Source organism: Saccoglossus kowalevskii, chromosome 13, assembly GCF_978046115.1.
Source record: "Saccoglossus kowalevskii chromosome 13, keSacKowa6.1, whole genome shotgun sequence".
Lineage (NCBI taxonomy): Eukaryota > Metazoa > Hemichordata > Enteropneusta > Harrimaniidae > Saccoglossus > Saccoglossus kowalevskii.
This window is the reverse complement of record NC_140653.1, coordinates 30,026,652-30,046,418: the sequence shown is the minus strand read 5'-3', so window position 1 is coordinate 30,046,418 and position 19,767 is coordinate 30,026,652. Positions and strand designations below refer to the sequence as shown.

The following is a 19,767-nucleotide window of genomic DNA, read 5'->3' as shown; positions in this document are numbered from 1 at the left end:
ATATTCATGTACCCAAACGTAAAGTATCGTACTTCTAAATAATGTTTATTTCTGCTATGTTTCGAAAAACGCTACTCTTGAACGGACTACTTTATTCGCTCTCAGACCTCATTTGCATATGGGGTGTGGAAGTACAGATTTTGATTTCAGGGACGAATCAAAATAAATTGCAGTATATATGTAATAATGTGGAATACTTCCCTTCACTGTGAACATTTTTCCGCTAAAATAAATTCCAGTGAAAATGCCATTTCCCTCATACTCTATTGAGACTTGACACGGCACAGTGAAAATTTGATTCACACCGTATGCTTGAAAACTTTTCATCGAAAATAAATTAAGTGAAATTCTGTGTGATTTCATGAGAGTTGAAAATGAAAAAATTATATGACACCCAACCCTACCACTCCATACACAATGTAACCACACCTCAAAAACATCCTTTCACCAGTGTATTCTATTTGAATTCAGGAGAAATTTAAATAAACAAATTATATGACAACGAACTTAATTATAATTTCAACCTCTAGTTCAGCACTGATTAAATAAACTACCTCGTCTTTATGCCAACTTGAAGTTATTCAATGCCTACACCAGTGACTTCAAAATCTATGTTTCAATTCCAGGAATTTCACTTGCTATTAATTGTATGGGAGTGCCAATCTTTCATGAATTTCTATTGTCATGTCAATTTCTTGTGATTACTCGGAAAATGAAGCTGTAACCACAGACCACAGTGCTGCAACTAAATCCTGGTATAAGCACCGGTTAGGCAGTCTTGAACTATGCATGTGAAGCCAGCTGAGAGGTATATCCAATCCTATAGATTTCTCATTGTTTGGTAACTATTTGCTGCAAATGCAACAAAAATCAATATAAAAAAAAATATTACCCACACAGCATTCTACAGGTTACTTGTTCATGATAGTATTACAGGAGACGATGTTTGTAACATTATCATTCAGACTCGTCAGTCTCAGAATCTGAAGTTAGTGCAAGTTTCATTTTCCTGACGGGCTTGTAAAATTGCAATCAGGTTATCAGCATTATCAGGGTCCTCAAATGTATTGATGTTTCGCAAGTAAATTAGACTCTTGAGGTGTTTCCTGGGCAATTTTATTAGTACTATTAAATAACAGTATCTGGTTTATGTCCGTACTTGTATTTAACAACTTTTTCTCCCATATCAAAACTGTATGCATCAACCACTAACATCTTTGTCTCTTTGATGGTTCTTTTTTCCTTTCTTCTGATATTCCTCTCTTTGTCTTCTTTCTGTCTACGTTTTGTTCGTACTCGTTCTGTTGATGCAACGCAAGTGTTATGGAACCGAGATGTCAGTTGTTGAAGAGTGTAGGTTATGTCATTTTCTCGACTTGACACGTTTCCAACCATCTCCCAAGGGTATCTAATCTCTTCTCAATATAACAAATTTTGCTGTTGGCCCACGGTTTGGAATTGTGGTTGCCGTCATATAATTGGGTCTTTATGTTCTTTAACTTCACTTGCAAGGCTGTGATATCTTGGGAGAATGTGCTTACTTTTTGACAGACTCTCTGTGCTTTCCCAACATCATGGACAGAAGCCCCACGAGGGATACATGTGTATCCCAGCATATTTAAATATTTAATAAGGACACAGATATGATGAATGTATTCTATATGAAATGTAAACATATTGAAAAACTGGGTATTTGAGAGGGGGTCATGTTTTTATGTAGCATGTTAGGGGGGCTGCAAAAAAAAGTAAAACAAAATAATTTCTCACCCCCCTGCCATAAATTCTGCTCACAACCTTAGGATAATTGTTAGGAACATAAGCAGACAGAAGTATTCATTACAATGTGACTGCCAAAATGTATGGGCCGGATTTATGTCAGTGACATCCAAAATATTTCAATTTATATACACATAATTGTAGAAAGATGTAGAGAACAAGTTATGTCAAGTGGAAAGGACATGGTGGTTGGCCTTCGCAGAGATGAAATTGAATCTGTGTTATAGAAGTTATAGAAATTAACGCGTAATTAATCCAAAGGTTGAAGGTCTCCAGCAATAGGTGGAAAAAAATGAAACATCCTGATGCCATTTGAAAAGTACATCTGACTTCACTGTAGATACCATACCACATACAAAAAGACATAACGTCTGATATTGCTCAGCGGTGGTATGTATGCAATTGCACGAGAGAACTTTTTATCCTGTCCATCAGGGCAGAATACTCCATGTGCTGGCCAAGTACTATATATAATAGTATATATATATATATAGGAATATAATACTACTGTAATAACATGTTTTACTATTCTTGTTGCATAGGCCCCATATTCAAATTGATGCATATTATTTTATATTTAGAATACAAATGCACCCTATTCGAATTGATGTATATTATTCTATATTTAGAATACAAATGCACCCTATTCGAATTGATGTATATTATTCTATATTTAGAATACAAATGCACCATATTCGACTGGATGTATATTATTCCATATTTAGAATACAAATGCAGCATATTGGAATTGACGTATATTATTCCATATTTAGAATACAGATGCAGCATATTCGAATTGATGTATATTATTCCATATTTAGAATACAAATGCAGCATATTTGAATTGATGTATATTATTCTATATTTAGAATACAAATGCAGCCTATTCGAATTGATGTATATTATTCCATATTTAGAATTCAAATGCAGCATATGCGAATTGATGTATATTATTCCATATTTAGAATACAAATGCACCATATTCGAATTGATGTATATTATTCCATATTTAGAATACAAATGCACCATATTCGAATTGATGTATATTATTCCATATTTAGAATACAAATGCAGCATATTCAAAATGATGTCTATACCATATTTGCAATTCGCATGCTCAATATACTAACTCATGTATACTATTCTAAATTTGGACTCCAAATGCATCACATTCAAATTGCTGTGCATTAATGTATGTATATTCGGAATCCACATTTATTATTTGGAATCTAAATGCACCGTGTTTAAATCTATGTGTATTACCAGTATTCAATATTTGTGATCCTCATACAGCACATTCAAATCATTGTTTATTATTCCATATTTGAAATTCAAATGCACCATATTTAAATTGATGTCTATACTTCCCTATTTAGAATTTGCATGCACCATACTATTATCTACTATTTGAATTCGTATGACATATCTAAATTCAAATCTATTATTCTAAATTTGGAATTCAAACACGCTTCATTCAAATTGATGTACATTATTTTATATTTGTAATCCACATGAACAATATTCAAATTGTCATTCATTATTCAATCTACAATCTAAATGGACAGTGTTTACATCAATGTTTATTATTCCATATCATATATTATGATCCACCTGCACCATATTCAAATTCATTCAAATTCACATATACTATTTGCATGACAAAATCAAGACAATATGCAATCATTAGGGAAATGTGTTCCATTTATAAGGAATCAATACACATACATGGTACATGGTACAAAACAAAGGACATTAAACATTGAACATGTTCTTATAGTAATTATTAATTACATCAAGATATAGTGAGTCTGACTCATGTGAAATCACTATTACCGGGGAAATTACTTGTTGCACACACAAATCTAAAAAAGTTTTTAAGAAAGTCTTCTTAAAAGACGATGCCAACATTTGTGTCTTTCCTTACAGGCATGGTAAAAAATACAGAAATATTTGAGAACTAAATATTGATGACCGATATATTTGAAAGTCCATTGTTGTTTCTGAATACTATAATTATCTTGTTATTATTAGGACGGTGGTCATCTTTCATGTTCGAATTTCATGTATACAAACAACTTACATGCATTGTATACATCGCATGCCTTCATATAACAGACATAACAATTCCTGACAACTATTATCTTTTGAAGGCTGTTGTCAACCAATATTAGCTGCTTAAGACGCACTGAAACAGAAAAACAAGTAATTGTCAATCACCAAGTATTGTATTGTATTTGGCAATTAAATTTTGAAGATGCAAAAGAGAGAATGATTTCAAAATATATTTCATGTCAGTTCAAACAATGAATGAATTTTTGATCTTGGGGACATTTTGATCCTTTTGATCAATGTATGCATATTTTACCTTTTTTTTCTTGGGACAGTAACAACATGCCCTATGAAAAAAGAACAGAAAATAAAATATTATAGTTAATGTTCATATTTATGACAGAAAATATTAAAATAAAAAAACAATTAAATATGACTGTAAATTCCAGATCGAATTATGTATATTATTACACATCTGCAGTCATTTTCCATTGGTATATCACTAGTATACAAATGAGACAAAATAGTTCCTTCTAAAGTTTAGTTTTCGTGGCATTTGTTGCATATCTTGAATTGCCATGGCACATTTTGACACTCCATTTATATGTTATGGTTATGCATAATTGAATATCAAGATGTCTAACTTTACATTTTTGCACAAACAAGATTATCAGGAGCCAATTAATAATTATTTGTTTGATTCCCATATACCGCGGCTATTTACGATACCCTTAGTTTTCACGAGTTTAAAAAATAAAAATCCGACGGAGCAACCCAATTTTTCAATTTTTCGACTTGAGGGCAACATGAGTTTTTTTGGGGCCTAATAGTGCATTTGCTTTTAATAGGGTAAATATGGTACTAGTATTTTAGAATTTTTGATGATGTTATGTATTTAGAACATACCACGTTGGATGATGGTTCATAATATAGGGTACTGTCATGTGATCTTTATGACATGACTCTTTACACGGTTTGCAGACCCCTATAAAATATAAGAAAAAAATTATTTAAATTTGACTTGTTGGTTGTTATTGTCAATCTTAAAAATATTTATCTTTAAATCGAGAGGGTCGTCACATGTGCACGCAGGGGAATTGAGTCCCAAGCGACGATAACAACGCACGGCAAGAACGCAAAGGCTCATGGGTAGACACTTGTTTGTAAACAATGACACGCTATGGCCATCTGATGCATGCGCAGGTGATGACTCCCCCGCTTTAATAGGCAAGATGCAATCGTCTTGCCTAAAGTATTAAAAAATGGTGTTTTCTATAACCAGAATAGTCAAAAATCACAAGATACTCACCATCAGATAACCCAAACTCTGCTTCGACATTTGCATTACCGTATTCCCCCTATATCTAAACTTACAGATTATATATAAGTTGTTTTAGTAGAATGCTAAACTCTGCTTAGACATATGCATTAACTTATTCCCCCTGAATCTAAACTAACAGATTATATATAAGTTGTTTTAGTAGAATGCGAAGTAACTTTTAGAGGTCTGAATAACAGTTCAACTTTTAACACGTTTTACTCCTGTTAATGCTAACTTAACTGCCTTGACATATAAAACTTAGTTATCCAAGAAAATTGGTATATGTATACATTCTGCTAAAATCAGACTCAACACATTCTATAGAAATCGATTCTTGACTTGATAACAAGACCAAATATATACATTCAAAATTTATTAGTAAGCATTTCAAGTAATTAACTGAAAACATCACTGAACACAATAGATTGAATTTTAGGTGTTTTCTCATTTTCTGAATTTTATTTGGTATATATTAAATTAAGTATAGTAGGCAGAATGTACATCTCAGATTAACTCACAATTAAATCCACAATCTCTGCAAGTAAAGTAATCAACAGAATCACCACGTCCTTCCTCAAATGTTGTTGCAAAGCATAGTTTTGGAAGGTCACTAAAACATAACAAAAATTCAGTTGTAAACACTGAGGTCAAATAAGTGCAATCAGTCTATCACACCACATTGGATACAAATTCACAAACTAGAAGTGGTTGTAGGAACATTTCATTCACCTCTGAGATTTTACTCTGCCAGTTATAATTATCTCACTTCCAGACTTGGCACCGAATTGAAGAATAGGGCAGCAGTTTCTAGGCAACAGTACAACATCAGTATGCACAACTTCATGTTGAACCACATCATTCACAAGTTGGTGAGTTTCAGATAAACTCCTCTTCACAAATGGCCTGAAAAAAATATGCCAAATAGAAACTTAACAAAATGATGTATTTCATTATAGTATAAGGCCCAGAATAAAATAATATGAACCATGCAACTCGTAATATTCTATTTAGAGCCAGCAAGAATCAAAAGACAGTTTATTTGACATGAAATAGTACATTATACTACTTTAAAATGCAAATTTTAAAACAGTCTAAAATTGTTCCATCTTTCCAGGTACGTTACCTGACCAATAACATAGTTGAACTCTGGTGACCTTGCCCTTTGTTATATAATATAATTCCCTTTATCATAGTTTGTTTCAATATAAATATGCATTGTCATAATTAATTTTGAATACAAACAAGTTTTGGGGTTGAACCAACAGTGGGGAATCAGTCTACCGAATGTCCTTAAAAGATGTAAATATCTTACAAAAACATTGGTGCCTTATTTGTTTAATTATTTTAAGGGACATAATTTCCAGCTTTATTCAAAGTAATTCAGATATTTTAGTATAAAAACAAATGCCTCATCACAAAAAAAAAGTGCTGCATTTAGACGTGAATAGATTCATAGAACATGCAAGATAACAGAAAATCTTAGCTGGCTTTTGTCCAAGTATTTTGTACAGGTGTCTGTCAAAAATTAATGATTCACTGAGACAAATATGAACTGCCTCATTGTGTGACTACTGTATTATATGAAAAGTAAAAAACAAACACCCTTTATAAATAGCTATCATGTTGCAAAATCTGCTTTGTATGCAAATCAACTTAAATAGTTAGTTGGTGTCCAGTGGAGGGAGAAGTCAACAGTACTGTTGCCTCCTGAGAATCTACATCTTCAAGTGCGTTTTTAAAACCAGTATTATAAAAACTCTATCATTCTGTTCTAATAGCTGAAACATATTCCTGTGAGTTTTCATTTGTCGAATGAACTGTTTGTCAAATACAGAATACATATATTTTAGAACAATTTTCTTTTTAAAATGTGGATGAAATGTTTTGCTTTTAATGTATTTTTTATGTATTGCTTTTGATTTGATAACTTTTGACTAAACAGATTTTCTATTAGCTTCAGATCTTGATCAAAGTTTGGCACCCAGTTCATAGCAGTGCTTATATTGATTTTCTGACATCTTGTTTTCTGTAAAGATTTTATTGGTAGGTTTGCAAGTGTGTATCAGACGGTGCAATCTCTCCATGAGTTGGTTTTGAAACCCAGTATGGGATTCTGAGATACATTACCAAGGATATTATTACAAGATAAATCATTTGCTTCATTGAACACATACAACAATGCATATTACCACTGAGATCAGTGACCTTTGATGTGTATCACCAGTGATCAGTCAAGTAGAAACAGTCAAAATATTTTATCAGATTTTCTCAATTTTTGCATGATATTTTCATACAGGACATCTGTTGTTCAAACTCAGGGAAGACTTTATACTGATGAATAAGGTGACCAAGTTTGATGAAGTTTGGAATAGAATTAGTAAAGTTATTATGCACACAATAACAATTATTAACGACGACGACGACAACGACGACGACAACGACAACGCCGGACAAAATTTTTCCCTTAATATACCTTTCCCTTCCATCTTTGATGGTACGGGCAAGGTAATAAAACCATACATCATTACCTGACTAATAGTAACCTGACATCATCTTTTCGGAAATAATCTAATATAATAAACTTGATATCATCATCTTTTAACATTATCTGACTAATATTAACCATCATTGAACTTACCAACTATTATAAACCTGCCATTATTGACCTTACCAAACTAATATAAACCTGCCATCATTGAACTTACCAAACTAATATAAACCTGCCATCATTGAACTTACCAAACTAATATAAACCAGACATCATCATTTTTTTAACTCACCCATCTAATATAAACCTGCCATATTTGAACTCACCCAGCTAATATAAATCAGACATCATCATCTTTTGAACTTTCCCAACTAATATAAACCTGCCATAATTGAACTTACCCAACTAATATAAACCAGACACATTCATCTTTTGAACTTACCCAGCTAATATAAACCAGACATCATTATCTTTTTAACATACCCAACTAATATAAACCTGCCATAATTGAACATACTTGACTAATATAAACCTGTCATCATTGAACTTACCCAACTAAAATAAACCTGACATCATTGAACATACCTGACTAATATAAACCTGCCACCATTGAACATACCTGACTAAAATAAACCTGACATCATTGAACATACCTGCCTAATATAAACCTGCCACCATTGAACATACCTGACTAATATAAACCTGCCATCATTGAACATACCTGACTAATATAAAACTGCCATCGTTGAACTTATCCAACTAATATAAATCTGACATCATTGAACATACCTGACTAATATAAAACTACCATCATTGAACTTACCCAACTAATATAAACCTGCCATAATTGAACATACTTGACTAATATAAACCTGCCATCATTGAACTTACCCAACTAATATAAACCTGACATCATTGAACATACCTGACTAATATAAACCTTCCATCATTGAACATACCTGACTAATATAAACCTGACATCATTGAACATACCTGACTAATATAAACCTGACATCATTGAACTTACCCAACTAATATAAACCTGACATCATCATCAAATGTGATAATTGGGTCATCTCTAGAATGCATTTTGGATTTCAGTATATCTTGAATGTGGGAAATGCTGCAACAAATTATAAAATAAGTGCATACATTTAATAAATTACAGAAAAATATTGATATTACCTAAATAGGCAGGAAAATGTTTCAAAGATTAAGATTTATAAAGATGAATATGTACCTGTAATTTGGTTTAATCTGAACATCACTGAATGTTATTTCCTTGTTCAGTAGCACTAAGGATACTTTGATTGGTAATAACGATGGCGTTGGTAGATGTTCTGTCAGATATCTATCATAAGCTTGTGATAGCATACGACCACAATTTTCTAATTCACTCAAAAAGGTCTGCTTTCGATACTCATATTTTTCATTCAGATCTTTTAATTTAACTTCAAAATCTATAATAAATGTTCTTTGTAATAAATATGATTTATGCAGTGGATATATAGACTATTTCAATGAAATTTAGATTTTAAACTTTTACAATATTAAAACATTACGACATACTGTAAAATACTTTATTTTCACTTGGAATTAATTTTCTCTGAAGGAATGATTCAGTGAAAATAAAATCCATCGAATATACCTTTTTTCCTGTGTTTTACATTCAACTTGTCGAAAGTCAGTGAAAATAATTCCATACAAAACACCTAAAACGTCATTTCAGCGAACATTAATTCCAGCTAAAATGAAGTATTTTACAGTACTTGATTATCAAATTAACAATAAATCAACCTAGATATATTTTTTGTTGCTACCTGTTTGTACTTGAGTTTGTTTCTGTAATTCTGCTGTACTTCCTGCCAACTCCTTTTCAATCATCTGGATTTGATGATTACATTGGGTTCGTAATTCTTGATAATAGTTTTCATGAGCAGCAAGTCCCTCTTTCAAGTGTTCTATTCAAACAAAAAGTGAGTTGTTCGACATGTCTTTTTATATTATTATTATTGTGAATAAAACAGTATTGCCAATATAATGAATCTAAACACTGTTTTTGGCATCCACTATATGAATCCAATAACAGTTTTATTCTGTTGCAATACATTCAAATCCAACAATAGTTAATTTGCAGTATGAAAAAACTGAATCTGTTATGCTAGGGAGTACTAAGGACTATGATAGCACATTGTGTCAACACAGGTGGCGCTATTCAGCACAGACCTGTGTCTTATGGCGCATAACTAGCCTCTGAGGGCTAAATATCTATTTGCCACCATTTTACTCAGCGCTTTTTCCAGCGGAACTATATACAAGTATTTTTCTTGTTTTGAACACATTCTCCCCCGATTTTTAGCAAGATTTAATCTTCAATGAGTTGATCAATAAAATACTCATCAGAATGTCTTATTTTATTAACATTAAAATGCATGTAATTTGGAAGGTCATTTAGCATTGACACGCAGATCGCCGCAAACCAACTGAATAGCGCCACCTGTGTTGACACAATGTGGAAATAGTTCCGACCACTTTTCCCAAAGTTCCACGTGCGGTATGTGTCAGATCGGTTGGTTTGCGGCGATCTGAGTGTCAATGATGATAGCAAGTACTATTGACAGTATGCTAGAGAATACTGTTGACAAATAATATCTATCACAAAATTATGTACACACTGTATTTTGTAGGCATTCAAAATTTCTATAATTTAGAGCTGAATATGATTCAAAAACTTTGAATCAATGTCAGTTTTCTTGGATTTCTTATGGTGCAGTGATAAAATTAATAACATGTAAATGTCATAATTTGACTTACTTTTAAGAACTTCTTCAACTGGAGAATGACTGTTATTTACATCTAATGAATTTGCATTACTCACAACTGTTGATATATTACAAAAAAGTAAGTGGTCTTTGAACTCATTAGAACATATAATGTCTGATAGAATATGGTGTACAATATATCTGTGAGTTTATTGGTTTTGAAAGAAAACATACCATACTTCCCAGAGTATAAGCCCAGGGCCCTGAACATGTGAAATCGGGAAAATGTGGGCTTATACTCGAGGACCACCTCAGAAAAGATAATTTTTTGGTAGGTTTAAAATTTAACCATCTTCCCAACCACAAAAAAATTATCCAAATTACATTTTTCGTTCACAGCGATGGTCTCTGAGAAATATTACGTCTTTTTGAGGAAAAAATGCGTAACGAGTCATCATTGACTTTTTACAATGAAGAAACAGACATGTTCATAAAAATACACACATTTTATTACAATACGGTTTACATACCGTCTGAATTTACGGTGCAAAAATGGGTAGGGTCTGTGGGAAAACAGTCAAGGCAAGATCTTTATCATTATCTTCGTTGTGGAATGTTTTCGATCGTATGCAAACTCTTGATACAAAGCAATTTCCACCATGGTGTTTTTCATCATGATTTGACCTGAACAACTTCCTTTGACCTAACAGGTCATGTCTTTCGCTAACCAATCAAAATGCTGTGTTGTACAGATGGAGTTTCCTGATTATTGACAAAGTAATTTTTTAAACATAATCCGGAAGTGAATTACCGCAATGTTAAAATGCGATCTATTATCACTGGTTTCTACAAAAAACGGTGATTTTTTTCCCCTAAAAGCTGTTGATTCGCAATTTTCAAAAGGAAGTATTTAAACCTTTCATGGTCGCCAACAAGTCATTCAATGAATAGTTTGCTTGTTCACACCCCATTCACAATAGTCTCAGTGAATACGATTATAAGGAAAAGTAAAACGATGTTCAATGACCAGGTTTCATGACTTGACGATCACATTTTTGGCGTTTTGAAAACTAATACTTAATATGGATTACTTCAGTATTGCAACATCGGGGTTCATCCTGAGTAAATAACAGAATAGAAAAGGTTCGAACCATGTTCTGTACATGCATATTTTAATAAATGTTGTCAACGCCCCGTAAAAACACCCTGTACTGGGCCTATACTCTGGGATGCCTTCAACTCGTTAATTGTCTAAAAATAGAGGGGTGGGCTTATACTCGGGGAGGGACTTATGCTCGGGGAAGTACAGTAAATAAAATTTTTACCAGTATGTATTAGTTCTTCAAAGTATGTCTTTTCAGCCATTTCTTTTGCTTCTCTGATGTTTTGTATGAGAACATCAAATTGATGATCATGAAGTAAATCTCTCACCTTGTGTACATCAGTGTTGCAACATGGGCACTTATGTCTGGAAATAATTCAAATATCACAGAATAATGATATGTTGGTTTATGTGAGGTCAATTATTATACATCTGTCACTGTAACTGCATAAGTTACAGTGTGTCGTAATTTGCAGTATTGCACTGAGTATCTTCATCGTACCATATTAGGAAACACAAATTCCAAATATGGAATGATTACATGTGTAAGCATCCTCTAATAATAGAATAGAAAACAAACTGATGCCAGGGTTTGACTAGACCCCACACAAAAAAGTTCGCTAAATCTGTTCTAAACGTTTTGGATTTCAACATTCCCATGATGTATTCCAGGGAGGAAAAAATGTATAATAATAAGGTTATTACAAGAATAATACAAAGTATGCACTCAGACAATACGCGGTTGATACTTCCGCTGTACTGCCTTTGTGCATACTTTGCAGTATCTTCGTAATAACTTCATATTATTAAAGCCTCACTGCATTAGATAATAGCATAATTGCAAGTCAATCAAAATATATATTGACTGACTTAGATGTGAATTATGTAAATCAGCTTTTGTGTAGATGTCACACAAACTGTGGCTATGCCATCTTTTCATAAAATTTGTTAGATTCTATATCTAGTTTATGAAAAGATCTCACAACTAGACATTTTCTATAGGCTAAGGCATCATGCATTTATCTATAGTTATTTTAGAGTTGTTAAGAGTGGTCTTTTATAGTTTGTTGCTGTTCGACTATGCATGCTCATTAGATTCTTAAACATTATGTTGGCATCTGAAATGAATTTACAAAACTGTTTATGGAGCACTAAGTCTTGTGACAATTATATTCACTATAGTGTTAGAGCCATTACCTTCTGTTAACACATTCTATAATGCATTCTTTACAGTATCTGTGTCCACATGGAGTCATGTAAGTATTGCATAACACTGACATACATATGGGGCATGTCATGTGCTCCCATAATGCTTTTACCTGCAAATATTGAACAAAATATAATTACAATACACTCTTTTATATATATGTATTTCAAGTATCAAGTAATGTTTAGTTACATCTGCCATACATATATGTATACATATTTCCATATTTCGTATCTGTCATATAATTAAGAATTTATACACAATGCCTTCTTAGTTAGAAATGAAAAATACTAAATGATATGTAATATTATCCACAAATCATTTCATTTCATTTTTTGTTGCTATATACTGATAGAAACATGTATTTCTAAAAATGTAATAAAGTTATTATTATTATTATCATCACATTATGTGAGGTACAAATGATACCAATAGCGAAAATTAAACTTAACATTAACAAAATAAATAATTTTTTCAAATTATTACAACAATTTTGAACAAGTCCTGTGGGAAATAGTAAATTATGTTCATTTTGACCAAAAATATCACATAAAATAAATTTATAGTAGAGAAAAATACATTAAAGTTAAAAATGTTGCACCAACATTTTGGCGAGAATAATTATGGCATTTTGAAGGGTTAAATAAAAGCTCTCTCCTTTTATACGATGACTGCCTCAGATTAATTGTTCATAATTTTAGTTGGCCAAAAGTTTGTGGAACAAGATAGGGAGAGATTAATGTGCTAAACTGACCAACTGATCCCATAGTCTCATTCTTATAATATGCATTGGACAAGCAGATATTTCATTCCCATCATTTTTAATATAAAGAGATATTTTTTAAGACATAATTTGTTTCTTGTCACTAGCAATACACGACTAGAACCTATCAAATTGGCCTAGTGGAAAGACTCAAAGTGTGTTGACTGTCTTAAAGCCTTTGAATAAAATATTTGTTACCATGGAGATAACACTTTCATTTCATATGAAATTTATAAAATATTTTCTCCCAGAAGATCCACTCTCGTGCTTCCTTCAAATCCTAAAAAGAGTCTTTCATGGGCTATAAAATCCATTTGGTAATGCCCATTACCCATGAGTCTTTGCATGTTTTTTTCACTGGTTTATTAGGCGATTTAGTGTCACGCATGCTAAAGATATATATTTTAGATATATAAAAAATTAAGAAATATCTAATAAACAAAACATCCATGCTTTCATTAAATGAAGTTATTCACTTGATTTATTTAAATTTATCAATGACTTTTTAAAAAAAACATGCCCTAGGTAGATGAGATTTGTGTTGTGCCCACAAAATATCTTGGCCTACATGTATGTAACAATAATAGAACGATGGTTATCCTACCCATTCAGACAATAGATGATTTCAGTCTGTTCTTTTATTGGTGGGGGATGGTTTAACCGTTCAGGTCAACTTGTAGTGAAAATGAATTAAACAACAGGTATTTACTCCTAAATGAGTCTCAAATATTTGTCAAGACATTATTCTCTTGATTTAACAGCTTGCGATGGTGGAAATTAATTAAAGCGAGAGGGTCGTCACCTGCGCATGTGCGTGAATTGAGTCCCAAGCGATGATAACAACACATGTTAAAAACGCAAAGGCTCATCGGTAAACGCTTGTTTAAGTTTAAATAAACAATGACACACTATGGTCATCTGATGCAGGTGCAGGTGACGCCTCCCCCGTTTCAAGCAAGAATTGTATACACCACAATGTATAAGTGTCAAATATTAGTAAAGACATTTATTCTCTCAATGCAACAATTGGAAAATTCAGTGAATAAGTACTAGCAGATAGTACTGAAGAATGTAGCAATTACTGATGCATTATGCTAATGTTTGCAGTAACCTGAGATGCATATGTTTTATTGTATTTGTAGGGAGTATTTAACCAAGAAAAAAAGAAAATACATTATGACCCAACTAATACTACAGTAGTACCTGTGTATCTTGCACTTTCTTGTGGTTAATTGATCATGATGAATTAATAATGGATAACAAGTTATCGGTAGTTTGCGTTAGTTGGATCTGTTCTATAGTACCAGAGGTACATTACTTGGGGTTTGCAACGTGCATAGTACTGTATGGTGACATCATGTCAAGATCCCATTCAAGTCTCATCTTGTAGATAGCGAAACTGGTGCTACGACCTTCTGACATGACAATAGGCGGTTTGTAATAAAACAATAAAACATGTATTACCACATTCATAGTGAAAAAATGTAATACATCGAAAATGTACAGAAAATATAGTTATTGTAATCCGTCATATCGTGAGCAGCTATTTTGATCCACCTGGACATCTCAGTATCCTAGTTACCTCGGGCATGCGCATTCGCATTTTCTGACTTGGAACGCATATCTAAGAGCGAGATTGAAATGGGATCTTAGTATCATGTCATCGTAGTTGCAAACCCCAAGTAATGCATCTCTGATAGTATCGGGTACTAGTAGTCTGAGAATTTATAGATTGCCCTTTTAAAAAGTTATGACCAAGAAATTAATGAATATTCATGAGCACAGAAACTGCACCTCGTGAATAAATTAGCATAATTTTTTAAAAATTCGTCAAGTGTAGGTACTCTGTACGTCGTCTCCTGGAGTCTCATGCCGTCACAGTTATTGCCGTTTTAAGAATTGGCAAAATCTTCAGATGTATTATCACACTCTCACTACACCCCAGGGAATAGCCTAGAGTCAGTCGATGGGTATTCACGTAATTGTAAAATTATTTCTTCGCGTTGACACCCATGCAGAATACATAGCTGTGACCAGGATTCAGAACTTAAGGTAATTCCGGTCAAAAAGGTCTTGTTTTTCGACTGCTGTACGTACTTGCCTGTTAGTGTTATACTCAGTGTTGTGTCAATAAATATTAGTATTACTGTTTCAGAATGATCACACAGCGTGTATGAGACTTACCGGTATACTGAGTGGGAGTTCCTCGTCTTCCATGGCAAGATTTCTTTCAGCGATACGCAGTAATTACTATCCTATACTGTAATGATGCAAGTTTCTATTTTGGTATTACAATGTATAAACAAGGAAGTGATTACAGCGCCCTCTTATGACCAGACCTTGTCACTTTCACCATATTGTAATTTTATGGGCAACATTCTCCTCCCCAGAGTTCCTTGCGGCTAGAACAGTGGAAGTATATATTCGTAGAAATACCTGCCTTGGAAATATCTGCCTTGGAGTTGGGAAACACAGTCACATTCTACGCTCCTAAAATAAACTATTTTTCAGTGCCGACATTGGGGGCGCCCTTCAGTGGCTGCATACTTGTATTTCTCTTAGTTTTGCCTACAACCAATCAATTTCAATTATGACGATTCATAGAAGTACCTCCTCGTTTTATATTCGGTGGGGTTTTTTGTCTCCACAGGTATAAAAAAGGACGAAGAACTTATATTGAGATGGCCAAGATTTTCATGTCTGAATAAAGCATGGCTATCCTCGCTCAATTCAAACAATAACACCCGGGTCGTGGCATAGCGTAGCATACATTCAAATAATAACAATTAATTTTTTTATTTTACTGTTCTTGAAAAAAAAAATAATAGAATAAAATGTAAAATATATAAATTTCAGTACGACAGTTATGAAATAAACTAGGACAAATACCGCCTTGGATATTTTTTTGAAGTGTGAAATTAAGGAATATAAACACACATATCACATCAAATGTTACGATAGTTTTGGTTGATGGCAAAATATACCATATAGGCAATGTAATAAGACCTCATTCGATGTATCAATTTAGGTGTCAAACATACAAATCAATTCTGAATGTTTGCAGATAAAAAGGTAATCAGTCTGACAAATAACAATGCTTACAGAGAGTAAACACTGTCAGCATAAATTAGTGCCATTTTGGATAACATTTCTGCCATTTGTATTAAGAATAAAAACAAGTAAATTTTAAAGTGCAAACATATTTAACATCTAGACACTTAAATGGATTAATGAATGAATCACTATCGGCGGTTACACATCTATATTCCGACACCCCTATGTTCCGACATCCCTATGTTCCGACATCCCTATGTTGATATGCTAATAGGTTCTGAAACCTACGAAATTTTAGAAACGTTTTTGGCATTTCACTGCATTTTTATCTCTTTACTATAAGAAAAAATATCATTATTTTTCTTCAAATATTATTCTACGCTCACCTTTTGTAACACAATGTTACATTTCTTTACATTTAAAAAAAATGACGATACCGGATTATAATACTTGCCACTCTTCTGGCCATGGGCTTTCATGGAGATGTTTTGTGATCATCTTCGGCAATATTCTCAGACGTGAAGTATCCTATCAAGCTCCAGATGCAAAATATTTTTTTTTAAATTATTGTCAAACGTTCAGAGCAAACAATAAACTATGTACCTGACAGTCTTCATGTACGCCTCTGACAACTTGTACTCGGGGTCATCTAAATTACATTGTTTAGTGATCGACGTTCATCCAATAAATTCTGAGCCGGCCATAATGTGCCATATTTTCAATGAAAATATGTACGCTAGTGGTCGGAAGCCAAATACAAATACCCCTCCCCATGGTAAAACAAAGCAACATGTTTTTTCTCTGTTCGACGCGATCAGTCTAATTACAGAATACTGGTTGTACAATTAAAATTTAAGACAAAGAGAAATTGACATGCCATAAAATAGAAAGAAGCATGGGAATTAATTTGATCAATTTTGGCTGTAGAATCTGAGCCGTTTTTGAGATATAAAGGGTATAATTTGCCACCAAAAATCAGGATAAATGTGTTAGCTTTAAAAACTTAAACACAGCGTCAAATAAAAAGTGAATTTAATGGGATCAACCTTATACAAAGAATCTGGATTTGGAAGTTTTTTAAGTGACAGACACCTTTTTTTCAAGATATTTGCATAATTACGTAATAGCCTGTCACATATTAAATAGGAATTCCACATACAAACAACATCATGCAGCAAAGAAAGTAAATGCAGTCCTGGCGTTTGAGGGCGTGCACGCATGCGCAGATTGACACAACCTGAAGGCTGGAGAATAGAAATTGTCAAATTTCGTCATAAATGCGTAAAATCTGGAAAAATATATGATTTATATGTAATCGGACAATATTTTGCGATAGTTCAGTGTCTTATAAGCACTCGTAACTGGTTTGGACAAGGTATTTTGTATTTAGAGGTGTGATTTTATTGGCTGCTAGGAAAATGTGTGCACATTTTGTTTCCTCCCTTGTCTTATATATAGTGCAAGCTTGCTGCAGTTTAGCAGCTCTTATTGGCCGCTTAAGCTATTTTGATATTACGTTGCGGCCATAGAGCTGCAGATCGCGTCCATTGAGAACCGCACAGTTCGCCGCCCCGGGATCCCGGGGCGCACGCTATTTTTGATGTTATCGAACGATTTCAATGAAATTTAAAACGAATAAAAGTTATCCTTGCAAACACAAACATCTTAGGTATCTACTGACCGAAAATGAAGGACTATTTCTTCTTGAAAAGTATATATTTCTGTGTATAATTGGACCGAACGTAATTTAATCGATTGAACGACGGATTTCAAGATGACCTCTGTCATGTGACCTGATCACATGACAATGACGAAACATGCACAGTTGACATTTTAACTGAAAATTGAGAATGGCAGGTTCTTGCATTCATTGTGGAGATGAGTTCCAGAAGAAAGTTAAAGGGTATCGCAGGCAATCCATTGCATCTAGACTTAAAACCTCGGAAACTGTTGACAATGCATTAGTGAATGTTCTAAAGCTGAAACCCATTACCCCGTTGGCTTGTTGTCTCTTTCCGCATAGTATTGAGGAGCATTGGTGGTAAAATATACATCATACTTTTGCCATACCCTGTTGGTAATATGGCCAATGTGTGTATATTATTTAAAATACAAGTAGTACCTTCTACTTGTTGAGCTTTTAGGTCAAATTTTAAAATATCTTTCAGATTCTGGTCAAAAGACTCAACAATTTTGTCCTTTGTGAATTCCATGCTGTCTGCTGTCTGCTCCTGTCACTTGTAACACTCTTTGGCAAGTTACAAGATTATTTTTAGATTTTTCACAATATATAAATAAAACTGCTTGAAAAAAATATTTTTAATAATACATGTACTTTATTTGATTTTTTCAAAAAAAGATGAGTCACTTAATGGTGAAATGAAATTAAAATTATAAAAAGCCGTCTGCCGATGTTTCGTCACATGAAGCGCTGTCCCAGACAGGCGCCGATGGCCGTCTGCTGTAGTCACGTGATTACACTCGTCACTAAAAGAGCCAAGTCACGTGATAGAGGTCGGCTTCAAAATGGCGGCGTTCAATCGGAGGTTTCACTTCGGCACAGTTTTAACGTAAAATAGTCTCATTTACACGGGCAAATTTGCTTAAAGCTTGCTGTAATCAGTAACAGATATATTTGTGAGAACATATTTGTCTATTTTTTCCTGCAAGTCGAGGTAATTTTATTACAATCACAATTTTAATGATACATAACTGGCATATTTAAAAATCTGTGCATTTCTTTAGGAAAGGGAACTGCAGCTCTCTGGTCGCCCCGCAACGTATACCACGACCAAGAGAGCTGCATAAACTGCAGCAAAGTGCAAGCTGATCGGCCGGAAACAAGTATTAGTGATTTTCGTGGTTTCGGAGCGTGATGATTAAATTTAATAACATATGCTTGCTTTACATTACTAAACTGATTTAATTCTATAATTTCTATTATTTTGAGCAAGGTCAAGGTCCTGTACCGGGACATAGTCGCTCGGTCCCATAAACGTCCATGCATTGAGACGAATAGATCGTCAGGCCCCTGTGGTGGTAACAAACCGTTTGACGATATTATAAGCTGTCTGCTTTGAAACACCATTTCGATCTCCAATCTCAGCAAATGACAGTCCACGAAAATACAAATCGACAACTATTGTTCTCACTTCAACTTGTTTTTCGACTTCTTGCTTCTCAATCGTGGTGCTTAAACAACTTGAACAAACGCCGATTTGTAGACACGCAATCGACACGATGAC

At 33.5% G+C, this 19,767-nt stretch overlaps 1 protein-coding gene across 3 annotated transcripts; it reads right to left on the bottom strand.

Annotated features, from left to right (window-relative positions):
* Positions 1-3,459: 3,459 nt before the first annotated feature.
* On the bottom strand, positions 3,460-18,329 carry LOC102803824 (uncharacterized). 3 transcript variants are annotated; one of them, XM_006811597.3, is made up of 12 exons: positions 15,653-16,420; positions 12,696-12,817; positions 11,722-11,864; positions 10,449-10,514; positions 9,455-9,595; positions 8,875-9,094; positions 8,662-8,757; positions 5,876-6,049; positions 5,665-5,756; positions 4,732-4,810; positions 4,142-4,172; positions 3,460-3,961 (listed from the first exon to the last, which is right to left on the bottom strand). In XM_006811597.3, exons 1-12 carry the CDS (start codon positions 15,683-15,685, stop codon positions 3,944-3,946), a joined length of 1,215 nt encoding a protein of 404 aa, XP_006811660.1. In that variant the 5' UTR covers positions 15,686-16,420; the 3' UTR covers positions 3,460-3,943. The 3 variants fall into 3 exon arrangements, with proteins under 3 accessions (XP_006811660.1, XP_085363321.1, XP_085363322.1); XM_085507195.1 differs by lacking the exon at positions 8,662-8,757 and having other exon boundaries at positions 15,653-18,329; XM_085507196.1 differs by lacking the exon at positions 12,696-12,817 and having other exon boundaries at positions 15,653-16,330.
* Between the last annotated feature and the right edge of the window lie 1,438 nt (positions 18,330-19,767).

Coding starts and splice junctions, on each gene's coding strand:
- LOC102803824 (XM_006811597.3), bottom strand. CDS start 15,685: ATGGAAGACGAGGAACTCCCACTCAGTATACCG. Junction 8,758..8,874: donor CAGATTAAACCAAATTACAG/GTACATATTCAT, acceptor AATTTGTTGCAG/CATTTCCCACATTCAAGATA. Junction 6,050..8,661: donor GTCAGGTTTATATTAGTTGG/GTAAGTTCAATG, acceptor TATTTTTTTCAG/GCCATTTGTGAAGAGGAGTT.